A 15198-nucleotide genomic window follows, 5' to 3' on the forward strand; every position below is an offset into this window, starting at 1 on the left:
GCTCTCGAGTTTTTTATTTTTGACATTTAGATGAAGCCTATTTTTTCAATGTTTCTATCAAAAAAACCGTCCTTCTTTTGGCACTTGAATCGATATTAACGCAGTGATACCCTTTATTCCAGACCCTTTTTCCTATGATAAAAAATATAATCTTCGCAATAGAACTCCTCGCGAGCGGATTTCTCATCGTAAATCTCGGCTTTACTGGAAATTTAAATCTTGTATTCGGACTTTCTCTCTTCATCCTTATTTTCTATTATCTCTACTGTATTAAAACTTGTTAATGAAAAAGAGGTTGAAATTGGCTAAGCGGTATGGAAGGACGCCGCGCCCAAACGATGTTACGAAAAAATTGGTACCCAAAGGGCAAATGCTCACAGAATGGAGAATAACGCTACTATCACGATCGCAATTTAAGGATCAACCGCAGTGAATGATAAGCGATTCGAATTTGCGGAGGAAATTTTTGTACGAATAAATTTTTTTAAACATGACGATTTTTAGACTCCTGAACGTCAGAGTTCATTCGCGAGTGTTATATAACTCGCTGTGGAAATGCTGAATGTTCACGCATTTATTGGACGAAGAAGAATAATCATGAGGCAATTTATTTTTTGATGAGAAATGCGCAGAACAAAGCGACCTCAGCAATTATCCTTGTGAGTTCATCCAGTGTTGTTATATAATACCGTATTCAGGGCAGAAGTACGAATAAATAAATTTCGGTCTTACAGAAAATCGTCAGCGAAAGACATGATGCAGTCTGTACAGTGTACACCTCGACTTTATCGTTTCCTTGCATTCCAAGAATCAATGGCGTGTCTGTATCCTTTAGTTTTAAATAGATAAAAATCATAATTATCCAGCTCCAACTAAGGGGCTTCTCTTCGATTTACCTTGATAATTCGATCGTGGAAGCGAAATTCTAGTGTTCCCCTTGCCACCTTGTGAAATTCTGCAAATGATTGGAACACAATTCCAAGTGGCAATTGCTAAAGAAACGGGTTCATTCATGATTAAAATTCTCAACTTACGATATCCACGACAAACGATCTCGGCTCGTCAAACCCTAAATATCCAAGAAAAATCTTATTGTTTTTCTCTAACTGTCGAAAAAAATTTTTGATAAGAGGTTTTTTGTAGAAAAATTTCCTGTAAAAACCTGCCGGACATTTCAGAAATCGTCTAATAAAAGTAAACAAGGGAAAAATTTATGTTCGAGAAAGAAATTTTACGCTGGAGGAAGCACTGATCCGTAAATCGTTAGTCGTCATATCGATTTATATGAACATTTTTATCGTTCTTTTTATTAACAAATTTCATTTTCTTCAACAGAAAGTTTTCTATCTACAGTGATTCTACACAAATTTCTTCTACATTTGAGGCGATGTTATTGCCAAACATCTTTCGTCTTCATGTGTCTTACTGTACTTCAAAAGACTCGTATTTGGCGATTTTCCGGAGCCTTTTCGGAAGAAATTTTTCAATCCAAAGAACTAGAAAATTATCATTCAGGGAAAAACTCCTTCAAAACAGACCTTTTTCTGATTCAAAGCAGATTTTTGAATGATGAGTTTTGCTCGTGAGCGTGACTGTGAGCTGATGAAGGAATAAATGATAGGATTGAGAGCGTCGTTGAGGAAAATGAGGCCTTGGATTTGGATAAAAACGTATTGAACTCATTAATAACTAGTATGTCTGACCTAATTCTGTCGAGAGCCAGGAGCTGATGGGGTTTAATCTAACTCAATTTTAATGTCTTTTTATTAAATATATCTTCATTGTTATCCTTGACATAAGTCAATCGCCCGAGAAGGACGCAGCTTCTTTCGCTCATAAACTTATTCTCGGTCAATTTCATCAAGTTATAAATGTGAAGCGGAGTCCAGCAAATCACAAACGTCACAACAGTCACTCCCACCAAATACATCACTCGAATTGTCTTGCCTTTTCCATTTTTTGAAATATTCTGAAAAATTTTTTTTTTAATTATTTTGATTTTTTTCGATAATTTTTACCTGCATGTACGCTTCCTGTCTTCTGATGAAGTAGATGATTCTAGAGTAGCAAAACATGATCACTGTAAAGGGCGAAACAAAGCCGCCGAGGAATATTGAAATGTAATATCGTTTGTACATATTTGAGTCCGACTGTTATCGGATATTTATAAGCATATTGAAAAAAACGGGTAAAACCAATTTTTGGAAAATTTAATTTTGGAGAAGTTAGTAGACTCTACTAAGTAGAGAAACGATTAGTGAGGATAAAATAATTTAGGAACAAATAGTGGGGATAAAACTATTTTGAAACGAGTAATTTGGGAAGAACTAATTTTTGAAATGATTTTATGGAAAAGGGTTTTGATTGGCCGGTAGGCCAAATACGGCAATCTTATTGGTCATCCAAAAATGGATCCTAGAGATTTGGATTTCCAATATAAGTCGGTCCTAGATTATTTTTTAAAAATTAATCGTTTAAAAATTCAATTTTCCTAAATTAATCGTTTCAAAATTCATTTCTCCAAAATTAAATTTTCCGAAAATTGGTTTAGACCAAAAAAACAACCATAAAAAGTCCCTTTCATTTTCTTTAAATATCCAGTCTTGTGGCAATAACCAATGGATTCCCAGTCTAATTCAGAGCCATTTGTTACCTTTGAGTTCGAATTCAAATCTGGAAAGCGGACGACACAATCCTTAGTGACCGAATCGTATTGAGAAAAGATTATCATCGGTAGGGCAAAAAGCGTCGCCAGCAAGAAGCAAGCTAAGCACTTGCGCCACGAAATACGGAGAACGCGATTGATGGTCGAATTCTGCGCAAAGCAGATGAGCCCAAATCTGTCCAGTGAAAGAAGGGCCAGGATGAGGGTTGAGGCGAGGAAGGAGATGTAATCGTTGCTTCGGAGGATTTTGCAGCCAATTACGCCGATTGGAAGCTGCTTCTGGAAAAAAATTAAAGTCTACTTTTTTCTCGAAAACTTGCAACAAAATGAGACTGTCGAAAAAAAGACAGCTTCATTTTCTACTAAAAGATGTGATCAAACTTTTTTGACATCTTTGCTTAATCAAACCTGTCCGAAAAAGTTCGCCCTGGTTGATTATGTGAGTCGCCATGGACAGGGTGATTGCGAGTGCACTCGGCGGATTGTGAAAGAGAATAATCAGCAGACAATTAGTTTTTTAATTGAGCTCATTTTGAGGCATGATGAATGATTGGTAGCCTTGGCTACGGTTCTAACTGTGGGTAAGCAGTTTTGTGGGTTGAAAAAAATGTTCGATTTGTAATTACCTGTTTTGGAATGAGAAGAAATGGTATCGAGAACAGGTGGAATAAATTCGCAACGGCCAGGGAGATTATGCCTTCAATACCAATTTAAATTAACCAAAAAAGGTTATGTTACTGTAGATTCTACAGTTAAACACCAGAACTTTCACTCTTCAACAGTATTTATAAAGACTCAAAATTAAAAATTTATAAGAATTCCGTCTCCAAGGAGGGGGTCGACGAGAATCGGGATTTTTTCAACCAAAATTCCGGAAAAACCAACTTTGAATGAAAAATTCTAATTGGTTAGGTGACTAGAAAAGGGTTTGAAAAATACATCGGCGAAAACTAGAAAAAATTTTGACCAGAAAAAATCGGCGTAATCGTGTCTCAAAGTGGACCCCAAATTGCAATTTTAGCAATTTTCCGATTTTTTTGCCATTTTTTTTCTGTCACATTTGGTAATGAAGTGCACAAAATTCCTGCGAAAACTCGTGAAACTCGTTGCCGCTGTATTCTAAATACCCTTCTCTTCTCACGTGATAAGTCAAAAAATATTTGCAAAATCGGGTTTTTCGGAAAAATTGGTTTAAAAATTCTGATTCTCGTCGACCCGCCCCTTAATAAAATAGGGGAATTCTTAGTTTTGTAATTATGCATACTTCCATGACTACAAATGCATTATTATTTCTGATGAACAAAAAGTCGTACCGACTGTACTCCCTTTAAAAAAAGAAGCCGTCAGAGCAAATCAAATTCTTCAAACTAACGGCTCATGCTAAAGGTAGACATTAATTTAAGATTCATCAATTTGACGAAAACAGTTCAAATACGAAAAAACAGGTAGACAACATTGTTTGTGTTTACCTCGGGAAATACCTTTGGTAGAAGGATTTGCAGCGATACGGTCGTTTCCAAGGCTATTTAGGAGCAAAACGAAGAGGTTGCCAATGATTCCGATGAGAAAAGTTGTCGTGTAAAAGACGTCCTAAATTATCAAACTTGGAAAATTTTTTATCAAAACATATTATTACCAAAAGAACCCTTGTCGCTTCATTTTTCGTATTTCCGGTCGAAAATGTCTCTAGATAATCATCAATTTCGCCAGCAGAATAAAAACTATAATTCGAGTAATCAGACGAATAATCGTACTCCTCCATGATTTCACTGATGCCAGTCCGGGATGCTTTCTTTGCGAAAGTTTTTTCGCGCGGTTTTATGATGGCCTTGCCCCAGGCGAGTTCAAATGCGTGCGCACGCGGGCGACACCAGTAGAAGGCGATAAATAGGTGTTTTTATTTTCAGAAGAGGAGATTTATTCATAGACGATAATTTCATTTGATGACGAACTGCCTGTCTCATTTCCTCTTCAGAATTAAATTAAAACGGTATGTTCTCATGGAACATGACTGAAAAACATCATCAACTTTTTATCAGTCAATTCACAATTCCGTATCTCAAACAATTATTCAATAATCAGACTTTTTTTTTACAAAATTATCGCGAAAATTTTGAAAAAAATATATATATTTTTTTTTTCTAAAAAATGATTTAATAAGGGTTGAAATCATGAAGGCGACTTTTTCTGAAAAAATAGTTTTGTCAAAAAATTGTCGAAATTTAGTGTCAATGTGGAGCTGTAACGCGTGTTTCGTTATTTTCGTGAAAACATCTTCCAATTTGCGGTTATTTTTGGAGAGATTTTCTTTCGAAAAAAATCTTTCTTGTTGGCTGAGCGTAAAATTATCCGCTCATCCCTACCAAATGTAAGCGAAGCTACCATTAGCGAGAGAGTGTTGGTTACTGTTACAGTAACCAGCAATCAGCCCTGCGTTTTCCTTCTTCCCTTATATTGACATTTTGGATGACCTAAGAAAACAGCGTTTGAAATTCAATGGCGAGCAAATTTCCGCGAAAATATTTTTCTAAGACACCCCGCTGCGGAAATGAGGAAGAAACGCGCCGCTCAATTTTCGTTTGATATTTTGAGTTCCAAATTCGCCTCCTGTCATTATTCTTGCAAAAGAGAGGGATTACTGTAACTAACCTTTAATTGAAAGATTGACAGATATTAACCTTGAATGGAAGATGAGCGGTTTAGGTTTGTCTTCGTTACATAATATTACGTCACGTGATTAATTCATCAAGCAGATGCATCTTTGCATAGATAGATCTTATACTTACAGTAGGCTCCGGGAAGAGTTACTTTGTAATATTGAAATATGCACAAGATCAGATTAGGCTTCTGACTCAACTTTTTTTACAAATATAAGAATTTTATTGAAATCAGACATAAGAAGCAGGCGTTTTTTCAAAGCTGGAAACAAGCTTGTATTTTATATTTTTCGCTAAAAGTTCTGCTCAGAATTTTTTTCAGTAAATCATTGATAATTTCAAAAAAAAAATTTGCGGGTCCGGAAATCATAAAAAATCTGAAAGTGCAGTTTTCTTCAGCTCGTTGAGACGAGTCGAATGATGGGTCAAACTTTTGATGACTCCAATGATTAACCGGTTAGCCGGCAATTTCCCGGAAAATACATTTCCGGTCGCCGTTTTTGTTCTAGAAATGCTAGAATGACAAAAAAAGCGGGAAACTGGTCCTTGAAGTTAGTTTTTCTGTGGGTGAAAAAATGAGAATCATATCTCTAACCATAAGATGCTTATCACCAAAATTCTATTTTCTTATGAAAATGGGACCGAAAATTAGGAAGGTGCAGCAACAACGAAATACATACAAAACTGCACTTTCAGAATTTTTACGATTTTCAGACCCGCAAAAATTTTTTTGAAATTATCCATTACTTACATGAAGACGTTCTGCAATTTCTCGGGCAATACAGTATAAGAACAGTAACAAACAAACAAAACACTAGCCAAAGTCTTTTTCGAGGCTCGAAAATTTTCCGACAAGTATTAAAAAGTTGATTTTTGAGCCCAAAAATGAATATACAATAAACTTGTTCCAGCATCTCTGTTTTATACATTCTTTTTCAAAGCCTTTTTTCTCTTAAATAATTTGCGGATGTTTTTTTCTCGGACTTGCATCTTTTCCCGAGGGGTTCGATTAAGGCCGAAAATGTTGATTTATAATACATAAGGACGAGGTAATCATTATCGCCCCTAATGAACGTTCAGGGAATACTGTCACTGTCTGTTGCTCTGAACCGTTTTTTTTTTGCTTTTTTTATTGATTTTATTGCGAATGAAGACTTTTTCCTGCAAGAAAGACACCACAAGTAAGGGTAGAAAAAATAAGTTTATTAATTAAAAAAAATATTTTTGCCGTCATAAAAAAATATAAAAAATCATTCAAAAATCATTACCTGATGCAGCAGGATCGAGAGAAGCAATTTGAAAGACCTCTTCTTGCTCATCCGGAGAATTGATTGAAGCCAGGGTTCCTCCTTCTCCTTCGCAAACGCCAAGAGCAGTTTTCCACGGCTTCTCATCTCGCATCAGCAGGACGCATTTTTGGGAGCTCGGGATGAAGTGCCAGCCGTAGTCGCATTCTTCGTGAGGACTTGCAGTTGGAATCGTGCTTGGGTCCTGAATACCGATCATGAAAACGACGAAGACAGCGCTTCAGCCAATCAAAAGACAGTATGTCTAAGACAAGCCAATCAGAGGCCTCGCTTCATACCTTTGTCGTTGAAACAGTAACAGCTGGTCTCATACAAATCGGATACTTTTTCAACCCTTGATTATCCTCCCCACAGGGGCAGTTTTTCCACAGACCATCATCGAGACCATCTCCTTTGATTTGCGCACAGAGCTTGTTCTGATCGGCCTGTGGATTTCCATCCCGCCAATTTGTAAAAGTAATTTGCTCTCCATCGTCCCAAAATTGCGGCTCATTCGGAGGGTATTGGTTCGTGTGTCCGCCAGAAGGTCCGAAAGTTATCCCCAGCCAGGAGTTGCCCATGATTCGTTTCATGACGAAAGCGTTTTCGTCTTCAGTCTGGATTTGAAGCAATTTCGCGCCGAAGGATTCACAGTGAGCTACTGCGTCGTCTTTGAATGTCTACGAAATTGGCTCTAGAATTAACTTTAAGGGGGAGGTCGTCAATATCGGGGTTGCTCTTGACCAAAAAAGCGGGAAAACCTGATTGGATAGAAAAAAATCAAATTGTTAGGGGGAAAGAAAGGGTTGTAAAAACGTGACCGGCGCAATCGAGAAAAAATATTGGCCAGAAAAAATCGGTCAAAAATGCCGCCAAAGTAAGGCGATTTCGCGAAAATTCACCAAAAATGGTTATTTTTTTCACAAATTCCTCGATTTAACCCCCTAAAACTTATTTTTATTAAATAATTTTAGGCTCAACAGACTCGTTAGGACCTGTAGATTCCAAAAATATATGATTCATATGGGCACTATATGTATAAGTGGGATTTTGATCAGCCCTGAAAATCCATATTGACGACCCCCCTCTTAAAACATCAATTTTTCACTTGATTATAATTTTTGTAAAATATCTAGATTTAAAATTCTAGAGCCCTTTCAAAAGACTCGTTCCATTATAGAAGTTCGAAAAGCTGTAGCACATTCCATTATCCTCGTTCAAATAAAAATTCAACGTCCAGCTCGCATCATTATAGCAAGTCAAATTGGAAGTCGGTTTTTCCGTCGGACGCAGATTGAAGGGCGCTGGCATTGAGCAAGCAAAAGCTTCCCTAGAAGTGCAGCCTTCTGAGATCCAGTTTTGCTTCGATTTTTCGAGATTCATGTAGGCACAGGAATGCGATTGTTCCAGACATTTGGGCTGCTCTGCCTCCCAGGAAGTGTAGCCAGGTGATTGGCCGGAAGAAGAGTAGCGCATGTCGCACTGAGCGCCATTCAACGGCACCGACTGGTGCATATTCGACAGATCTAGCCACATTCTAGTGACGCCTGCATCTAACCACTCGTGGAAATAATTTCCAAGAGCTTCTTGCTCTTGAATGCTTTGGATTCTCAACTGCTCCGCTCCGACGCTTTCGCAGTATTTCTTCGCCTCGAGCCAGGGTTGATGGTATTGTCCGTTTAGGAAGAATTTGTAGCACTTGCTGCTGTTATCGTTGATTCTGATGAGCGACCATCCATCGGGGCAAGTTCCGCCAAGGGGTTTTTGACAAACGCCGGAGAGTTGTTCTCTCGAAATGACTGCTTCCCACTCTCCAGAACCAGGATTGCCGAAAGCAGCAGCAATCGCGCTTGGATACATGTCGAGTGCCGCATCGGGCTCGCCATAGGCCCAATTTCGGAAGCCGAAATCTGGTGCCCCGGAAACCCATTCGAATCTGTCTGGCTGGTTTTTCGGCGCGTTCAGATTGTTTAACCCGATCCAGGCGCCGTAGTACTTGTTTTGAACTGCTTGGTCCCATTTCTTGATTTCATCCTGAATCAGGTCGACGATGAAGTCGTTCTCCTCCATGTTTTCAATCGTCACTAGCTGACCACCCATGTCCTGGCACTTTGAATTGGTCAAATCGAAATTTCTATTGGTCGACGAAGGAATGACTTTGACACATGAAGGATCAGATCGACCAACATCCATCTTGTACCAGCCTTCTTCGTTGCGACAGTCAGGGACGCAGCCCATTTTCTGGACTTTGCAGATAAAGCTAAATCGCTTCGTACATTCGTTCTTGACCCATTTGCCTTCGGTCCCGTAATCTTGGGGGAGATTTTCGGTGAATAGCGCGAAGGTACATCGCTTGGATGGATCGGAGTTTGTTTCTTGCTGAGGGCCCCAGTATTTGAAGTTGTACGGCTTTTCGATCGACATTGAATTGACCCAAACGTTTTGATTGACGTTTTCGAGGTTGTTGAGGCCGATCCAGTAGCCGCGGTAGCCGCGCTCTTGCCAATTTAGCTGGTTGTAGATGAAAAGCATCTCTTGCTCCGACTGAAAATAAAGGTTAAAGTAGCCGAAAATGAGTTTGTTACCTGAAAATCAACGAGATCTCCTCCTTGCGAATTGCAATAAGATTCCGCCTCATTCCAGCTTTTTTCTCCGACTCCATCTTTGCCGCTCTCAAAAACTTTGTAGTGAAAGTCGCCAAAAGTACTCCACGAGTTCGGACAAGCCACTCCGGCTTCGGCAACTTCTAGCTTTGAAAAAAGAATATTTATAACTATCAATTTTATCATCATTTTTTGATCTTGAAAATTGACCGTCTGAGGTGTTGGCAATAAGTTTCGAAGACAGAAGTTTTGAAAGAAGGTGCGAAATTGGCGAGTTAGCGAGAAAATGGAACGATTATGATTTTGCAATTGCGTCAATGGAGAAATGCCAAAGAAGAATTTACCATATCATTTTTCTTATAAAAATTGTTTCGAACGAAAAAAAAAATGATTTAGGAAGAAACTACCTTATTCATAAAAATCTAAAAAAATTTCTTGATGACCAATTTATTACTAGAACTGTTTTGAAAACGATGATTCACCCAGTTCAAATAAAAAATTACGCTTCTTTCCAAAATAGCAAATTTTCTTAAAAATTCGCCTCCCATTGATTTTCTCATTTTTCACCAGCTGATCTTTTGTCTGGCCGCCAGCGAGACAAGCTTCTGGCTCTTTTCCAAGGGGCGACGTATCTCAAGCCTTTCAAGAGATTCAAGCCAAGAAAACGCGATTTCTAGAGTTGTTGTTGAGACTTCTTTTGATGCACGAAAAATGGACAGTTTTCAATGGAGAATGGAAATTTCGTTCGAAGAGATAACTAATTTCACAAAATTTTTGGAAAATGAAAAGATCGTCAAGTTTTTGGAAGCAGATTCATGTCATCGATATTCGGATAAATATCTTCTCGGTATTTTCAAGAATTTTATTTTTCATAAAAAAAATTCTAGCGACGACGCTGATTTATGCAAGCAGAACGAAAAGAAATCCGCTTACCATTGACGATTTTTATTGCTTACTGTATCTGGCGAATGATATGGAAGAGGACATAGAATTCAAGGTAAAAATTGAAAATTTTAAAAAAAGACACAAACGAAGAATTCGAATTTCTATTTATTTTTGTTATGTAACAGCTAAAAAACTTCACAAGCTTTTCGAGAAAATCATAAATATTATATTTAATAACTTTATATACCATCATAAAATACCCTTGTGTTCACAATCTGCATAGATGGCCAATTGACTCATTTTATTTCACATGGTTGAAGTTAATTCACATCTTCTTCTATTTCTTAAAAAATAGATCCATTTCAGAAAATATTTCTCTTTTTTTTAAATATGGGTTTCTCATTTCAGTACCAATAAAGAGAAAAAACCGTTCTACATGCTTAACCATGCATTTCATCTTCAAAATCGAACCAAGCCAAATTAACGGTTCATTGAATTAACAAAACAAAAATTCAAAAAATTCAGAACGAAATTCTCCCGTGGTGCCTTGGAAGCGACTGGGAAAAACGCTGGCGCGAGTTCAACCTTCGAAAGGAACATCTCTGGAAGAAGATGGGCTACCGCGCTCTCGTGCCGCTAGAACTTCTCGAAGAAATCATCTTCTACGGCGAGTTTTGTCAACAAAGCTGGGTCTGGAAACGAGTCAGGCACAACGATCACGGTGGTGCTATCAGGTTTGTCTTTCTAAGTCGACTGGTAGAGAAAAAAGATTCTAGAGATCATCATCGACCAAAATGCGAAAACATCATCAGCCCTCGTGGCCCAAGAAGAAGCCCGATGGGCTGTCATTATCCAAAACATTCCTCAGAGCTCAAACGAACTTCAATTTCCGCTTCATCCGGCTATTTTACGGACTCTTCCGAGTAAGTCTTTCTTCCTTGATTTCATCTTATTCTGGTATTCAGCGAAAAAGGAGGAAAAGGCGGAATTTTCGGCGATATTTCCATTCTTTCCGAAGACTACAACGAAGAAAAACTTTGATTGCTGTTCTTAGCTCAAACTGCCATTTATCTTTTGTATTATTCAGAATAAAATTTTGTAAAAAAACAAATCAAAAAGATATTTACGCAAGCTCTATCTCAAAATCATCGTAAAAAAATCGTTTTCGAACAGGAAGGAAAAGTCAAATTTGTTTGATGAATAAGAAAGGACGCTTAATCATTGACATACATTTCTGTGCCGGGTTTTTTGTCAAGTTTAAAAGCTCCAAAATGGATAAAAATATTGTCGAGAGCGACAGAGAAACTCTACTTTTTACAAGAGGAAAACTAAAAACCAATAATAGTATCGCCGAAAATATCCTTATTTACCAGAATCATTTTCATATTCGCGAAGGAGCAGAGACACCAGCGCGCAAGAGTAAATCTCACAATAAGATACTAAAAAAGCTTTATTTCGCTTTGAAATTTATTGGAGCTGTTCTCGGAATCGCGAGTTTGAGTTTTTCTATTTATATGGCCATCATCAAGATCTCGGTACCGAAATCCGAAGCTTCAGTCATAACATTCTCGCCGAGTTTGTATAACATAACAACTCCTTCTCCGAAAAATTTTTCTCTGAAAAACCCAATAACGACAACATCTACAACAACAATATCTCCTGTCATCACAGAGAGCTACATTCCAAAACCGGTGATTAAAATAATTCAGCGTTAATAGTAACTCAATTTTCAGGACGATTTTACCATTCTCCTTTATCGCCATAGATTCATTTTTTTCGGTGATAAGAAAATAAAAAAGACATCGGCGACTCAAGCTCATATTTTTCCTCCTTACGCTGTAATAAAAGATCAGCTTTTCCTATTCGGAAATGATCAGGTACTCGAAAAACATGACTGGGAATATCGGAGGTTTATTGTTAAAAGATTGCAATGCTCGATGGATGCTCAGTTAAAAAAATGAAAATCAAAACATTGAATTCTTATAATTCTGGTTCTGCTGCTCTCTCGATTGAGGGAAATTCAAAAGGTTCGCATTTCATAGAGCAAATACTAATTTTTTTTCAAGCACTTATTTGTTTCGACTCTTATTATGGAAATAAATGTGAGATTTTCGATTCAACATCAACCAAAAGAACACACGCTTCAAAGTTTAAACATCTGTGGGGCATGCTCGGATTTTATAAAGGAAAACCAATAACTGTCGGCTCAACATCTTTTTCAAGCTATTGCAAGGTAGAAAGTTTCTCGGAGAGCGGATGGTTTTCGGTAGGTTCTCATCCGAGAGATCAGTGTTTGAAAAAAGAATGTGCGCGGGCTGCGAGCGGGCGAGCGGGGCGCGGGCGGGCGCGCTCGTCCATCCGACCACCTAAAATTTTGACAAATTTTGCCCCCGCCCATCCGCCCATCAAAAAATCAGGCCTTATACTGCTCGCACGCGCACGTACCGCTCATGCGCCCCCGCTCGCCCGCCCTCCCCTCCCATGCTCGCCCCTTGCCCGTGAGTGCATGTGATCGGACCGGGTATTGTCAAGTAAAACGGACTCATTTTACACAGAACAAGGCCTTATTTTACATAAGATTGGGACTTATTTAACACAGAAAAATAGAAAATCGTTGATGACCTGTGTAAAATAAGCCCGTATTCTATGTAAAATAGGTCCATTTTCTGTGTAGATTACGTCCGTTCTCTTAGTTGGTCGATGGGTTGGGGTTTTTGGTCCAGAGTTGGAAACGTAGTAACATGTTGCGACTACATAGCTCCTCAACTGTGGAGCGGTTTTTAGTATCTTATAGTCGAGATATTTTAATTATCTCTTTTGCATCATGTAGGGTAGGGTCCATAGTGTGTTAAATAAGCTTTTGGTGTCTTCATCTTAATCGGTGGTTGAGCAATTACGTCATCATTCATCGATCCTGCCTCTTTTATCGACGGCACCAAAAAATTTAAAAAGTTGTAAAAAGCAATAGAGATTTGATCTAATCGACCAGGGGCCTTCCTCACATCAGTAAAAATAATTCCTAGGGTTTTTTGGTGTCAACACCAATGTTGGTGGTGGAGAAATGACGTCATCATCAATTTTTCCTATGATTTTAGTGTATTTTTGACTATCTGATTACTCCACCACCAGTGATGGTGCTTACACCAAATCCATATTTAACACACTACAGACCTTCTAAAGCAAGAAACAAAAGAGAGAATCGAAAAATCTCAACTCTAAGGTATTGAAAATCGCCCCACAGTTGAGGAGCTGTCTTAAAAAAAACTTGTTTTTGGTCGGTTTTTGTTTTTACGTTTCTTTCGGTTGGTTTTTTTTGAGTAGAATTTAGCGCCCCGGGAGGGTGAGCGGGCGGGCGCGGGAGGGTGCCCGCGCACATCCGCCCATCCGAAAATCTGGCCTTTACATGCCCGCTCCCATCCGCCCTTCCAAAAAATCGTACCCTTCGCGCCCGCGCTCGTCCGACCATTCGATTCTAAGGCTTTTTTCAAACACTGCGAGAGATACAAGAGAGCACACATTAATTGGGCTTGAAACTGAGCAATGATCTTAGCCGGTGGGAAATATTATCGAAGAGAGTCTAAAGATGTTTGGATTCTCAAAAATAACGACTGGTCAATTATTGGTCATTTGAAATCGGTAAGAATAATTATTCAAAAACTTTCCTCAACTGAGTCTAAAGAGACTTCATACAGCTTCTTCTATTCAAATCCAACAGTTTGTCTTTATCGTCGACAATGCTCTGAGTCAGATGGAAGTAGCAAGATTAAAAATTGAAGATGATAAGATTGTTGAATCAGAAGTTGTTGGTCATTATTCCTTTGAGACAAGATTATATGAAAGACCGCCTGTTCTTTATCAAACGAAAATGATAAACTGTATTTGAAAAAAAAAATCATGTAATACATTGAGTCAAGTTTTCGGGATGCATTTTTCTTTTAAAAATTGGCTGTCATTAAAATTGATTTCTGGGTGCTTTGATTTATCGAGTTAGTTTGGCAAAAGTGAAACAATGGGCAATAATTCCCCTCGTCTTCCATTTTCCGTTTTTCCCTCGAGTCAAATAAAATATTTATGACGTCGGATTTTTTCACTTCGTCCTCGGACATTTCCTTGATCTCGCGACACTGATTTGAGAAGTTGACGGAATGGCGGTCGGTTTTTCCGCTGGAATTTTGAGAGGAAAACAAAGAAAAAGATTCGGAAAGAGTAAATTTATTTTAAAAGAGGTTGATTGGGCTGGAGCAAGGACTTATTTCGATGGTCTCAAGGACAGGAATAAATGCAAAATTAAGGGCGTAGAGGCCTAATACGGTTGCCTTCTTTTCACCTTATTTTCTCCGTGAATCTCAAAATGATCCCTACGAAAGTTCACCAGATGCACTTCCTATCTCCTTCTCAACGCCTTCCTCTTCATCCTCGCCGGAACCGTCGTTCTGGCCTTCATCCCAGACGCAAAACGACGCGATAGAGTGGTCATTTCTGGCTCCCTCATCGGATCTGGCTTCTTCCTCGTGATCACTGTTTTTTCTTACCTTTTAGACCTGCGAGATAGAAAAGAGAAACAAATAAACATCGATACTATTTGAGTCCATTTCATGATGAAAATCTTTATTTACAGAAGAATAATTAAAGGCAGTAACAAATTACTAATAGTCCTCGGATTTTCGGATTCGGACATTTGCCTTTTGGTAAATATTGTCCAACGATGAGCTTAAATTAAATTTTTATAAAGCTCTTTTATTTTTCAATTTGTAAAAAATTGATGTTACCTGTGAAAAACTTGAATGGCAGTTTCATTTCTCTCGATTTTCTTCATCTTCTGACCTCTTTTCGGCTTCCCGATCTTTTCACTCTTCGAACGAAAATCATAAAAATTTAAAAAAATCAAAAGAACGAATGTCTTCAAAATCGAGAAATAAATCATTCTTCTCGCTGCTTTTCGTAAAAATTTGATATTGTTCGCAACATAACTGTATATCAGAGACTTCATTATTTTGTTATTTTTAGGCAACGTTATTTTTTCGACATTCTAGCGTCTTATTTTGGGAAAAAGGAGAAGGGATGGGCTTTGGTAAAGGGAGTATTGTTGCCCCGCGGGCCGA

General features: G+C 38.3%; 4 protein-coding genes and 2 long non-coding RNA genes across 7 annotated transcripts; 2 read left to right on the plus strand and 4 right to left on the minus strand.

Annotated features, from left to right (window-relative positions):
- Nucleotides 1-1336: 1336 nt before the first annotated feature.
- On the minus strand, nt 1337-2295 carry LOC145706091 (putative G-protein coupled receptor 33). The gene is made up of 3 exons (XM_081783612.1): nt 2019-2295; nt 1539-1969; nt 1337-1496 (listed from the first exon to the last, which is right to left on the minus strand). The coding sequence occupies exons 1-2, from the start codon at nt 2136-2138 to the stop codon at nt 1742-1744; spliced, it is 348 nt and encodes a 115-aa protein (XP_081639738.1). The 5' UTR covers nt 2139-2295; the 3' UTR covers nt 1337-1496; nt 1539-1741.
- Nucleotides 2296-2512: 217 nt separating this feature from the next.
- On the minus strand, nt 2513-4728 carry LOC145711539 (C-X-C chemokine receptor type 4-like). The gene is made up of 4 exons (XM_081789231.1): nt 4302-4728; nt 4147-4255; nt 3292-3362; nt 2513-2944 (listed from the first exon to the last, which is right to left on the minus strand). The coding sequence occupies exons 1-4, from the start codon at nt 4425-4427 to the stop codon at nt 2513-2515; spliced, it is 738 nt and encodes a 245-aa protein (XP_081645357.1). The 5' UTR covers nt 4428-4728.
- Nucleotides 4729-4839: 111 nt separating this feature from the next.
- On the minus strand, nt 4840-10105 carry LOC145706991 (C-type mannose receptor 2-like). 2 transcript variants are annotated; one of them, XM_081784470.1, is made up of 4 exons: nt 9194-10105; nt 6908-9152; nt 6074-6813; nt 4840-5615 (listed from the first exon to the last, which is right to left on the minus strand). In XM_081784470.1, exons 1-2 carry the CDS (start codon nt 9398-9400, stop codon nt 7755-7757), a joined length of 1605 nt encoding a protein of 534 aa, XP_081640596.1. In that variant the 5' UTR covers nt 9401-10105; the 3' UTR covers nt 4840-5615; nt 6074-6813; nt 6908-7754. The 2 variants fall into 2 exon arrangements, with proteins under 2 accessions (XP_081640596.1, XP_081640589.1); XM_081784463.1 differs by having other exon boundaries at nt 4840-6813.
- On the plus strand, nt 9770-11195 carry LOC145707005 (speedy protein 1-A-like). Its single transcript, XM_081784482.1, has 5 exons — nt 9770-10058; nt 10099-10208; nt 10622-10830; nt 10873-11019; nt 11062-11195. The coding sequence occupies exons 1-5, from the start codon at nt 9923-9925 to the stop codon at nt 11135-11137; spliced, it is 678 nt and encodes a 225-aa protein (XP_081640608.1). The 5' UTR covers nt 9770-9922; the 3' UTR covers nt 11138-11195.
- Nucleotides 11196-11387: 192 nt separating this feature from the next.
- Nucleotides 11388-12328, plus strand: LOC145711315 (uncharacterized). The gene is made up of 3 exons (XR_014135154.1): nt 11388-11787; nt 11830-12123; nt 12163-12328. It is a non-coding gene; the product is annotated as an uncharacterized LOC145711315 (long non-coding RNA).
- Nucleotides 12329-14683: 2355 nt separating this feature from the next.
- LOC145695335 (uncharacterized) lies at nt 14684-15125 on the minus strand. Its single transcript, XR_014133696.1, has 2 exons — nt 14866-15125; nt 14684-14806 (listed from the first exon to the last, which is right to left on the minus strand). It is a non-coding gene; the product is annotated as an uncharacterized LOC145695335 (long non-coding RNA).
- Nucleotides 15126-15198: the final 73 nt, after the last annotated feature.

Source organism: Oikopleura dioica, chromosome 1, assembly GCF_907165135.1.
Source record: "Oikopleura dioica chromosome 1, OKI2018_I68_1.0, whole genome shotgun sequence".
Classification (NCBI taxonomy): Eukaryota; Metazoa; Chordata; class Appendicularia; order Copelata; family Oikopleuridae; genus Oikopleura; species Oikopleura dioica.

Excerpts from the sequence above, each read along its gene's own strand:
- LOC145711539 (XM_081789231.1), bottom strand. The coding sequence starts at position 4,427 with ATGGAGGAGTACGATTATTCGTCTGATTACTCGAATTATAGTTTTTAT. Across the intron at positions 4,256-4,301 it reads AAGCGACAAGGGTTCTTTTG|GACGTCTTTTACACGACAAC; the intron begins GTAATAATATGT and ends TTGATAATTTAG. Across the intron at positions 3,363-4,146 it reads TGCAAATCCTTCTACCAAAG|GCATAATCTCCCTGGCCGTT; the intron begins GTATTTCCCGAG and ends TTGGTATTGAAG.
- LOC145706991 (XM_081784470.1), bottom strand. The coding sequence starts at position 9,400 with ATGATGATAAAATTGATAGTTATAAATATTCTTTTTTCAAAGCTAGAA. Across the intron at positions 9,153-9,193 it reads GAGATCTCGTTGATTTTCAG|TCGGAGCAAGAGATGCTTTT; the intron begins GTAACAAACTCA and ends CTTTATTTTCAG.
- LOC145706091 (XM_081783612.1), bottom strand. The coding sequence starts at position 2,138 with ATGTACAAACGATATTACATTTCAATATTCCTCGGCGGCTTTGTTTCG. Across the intron at positions 1,970-2,018 it reads GACAGGAAGCGTACATGCAG|AATATTTCAAAAAATGGAAA; the intron begins GTAAAAATTATC and ends AAAATTTTTCAG.
- LOC145707005 (XM_081784482.1), top strand. The coding sequence starts at position 9,923 with ATGGACAGTTTTCAATGGAGAATGGAAATTTCGTTCGAAGAGATAACT. Across the intron at positions 10,059-10,098 it reads TTCGGATAAATATCTTCTCG|CGACGACGCTGATTTATGCA; the intron begins GTATTTTCAAGA and ends AAAAAATTCTAG. Across the intron at positions 11,020-11,061 it reads TATTTTACGGACTCTTCCGA|CGAAAAAGGAGGAAAAGGCG; the intron begins GTAAGTCTTTCT and ends TCTGGTATTCAG.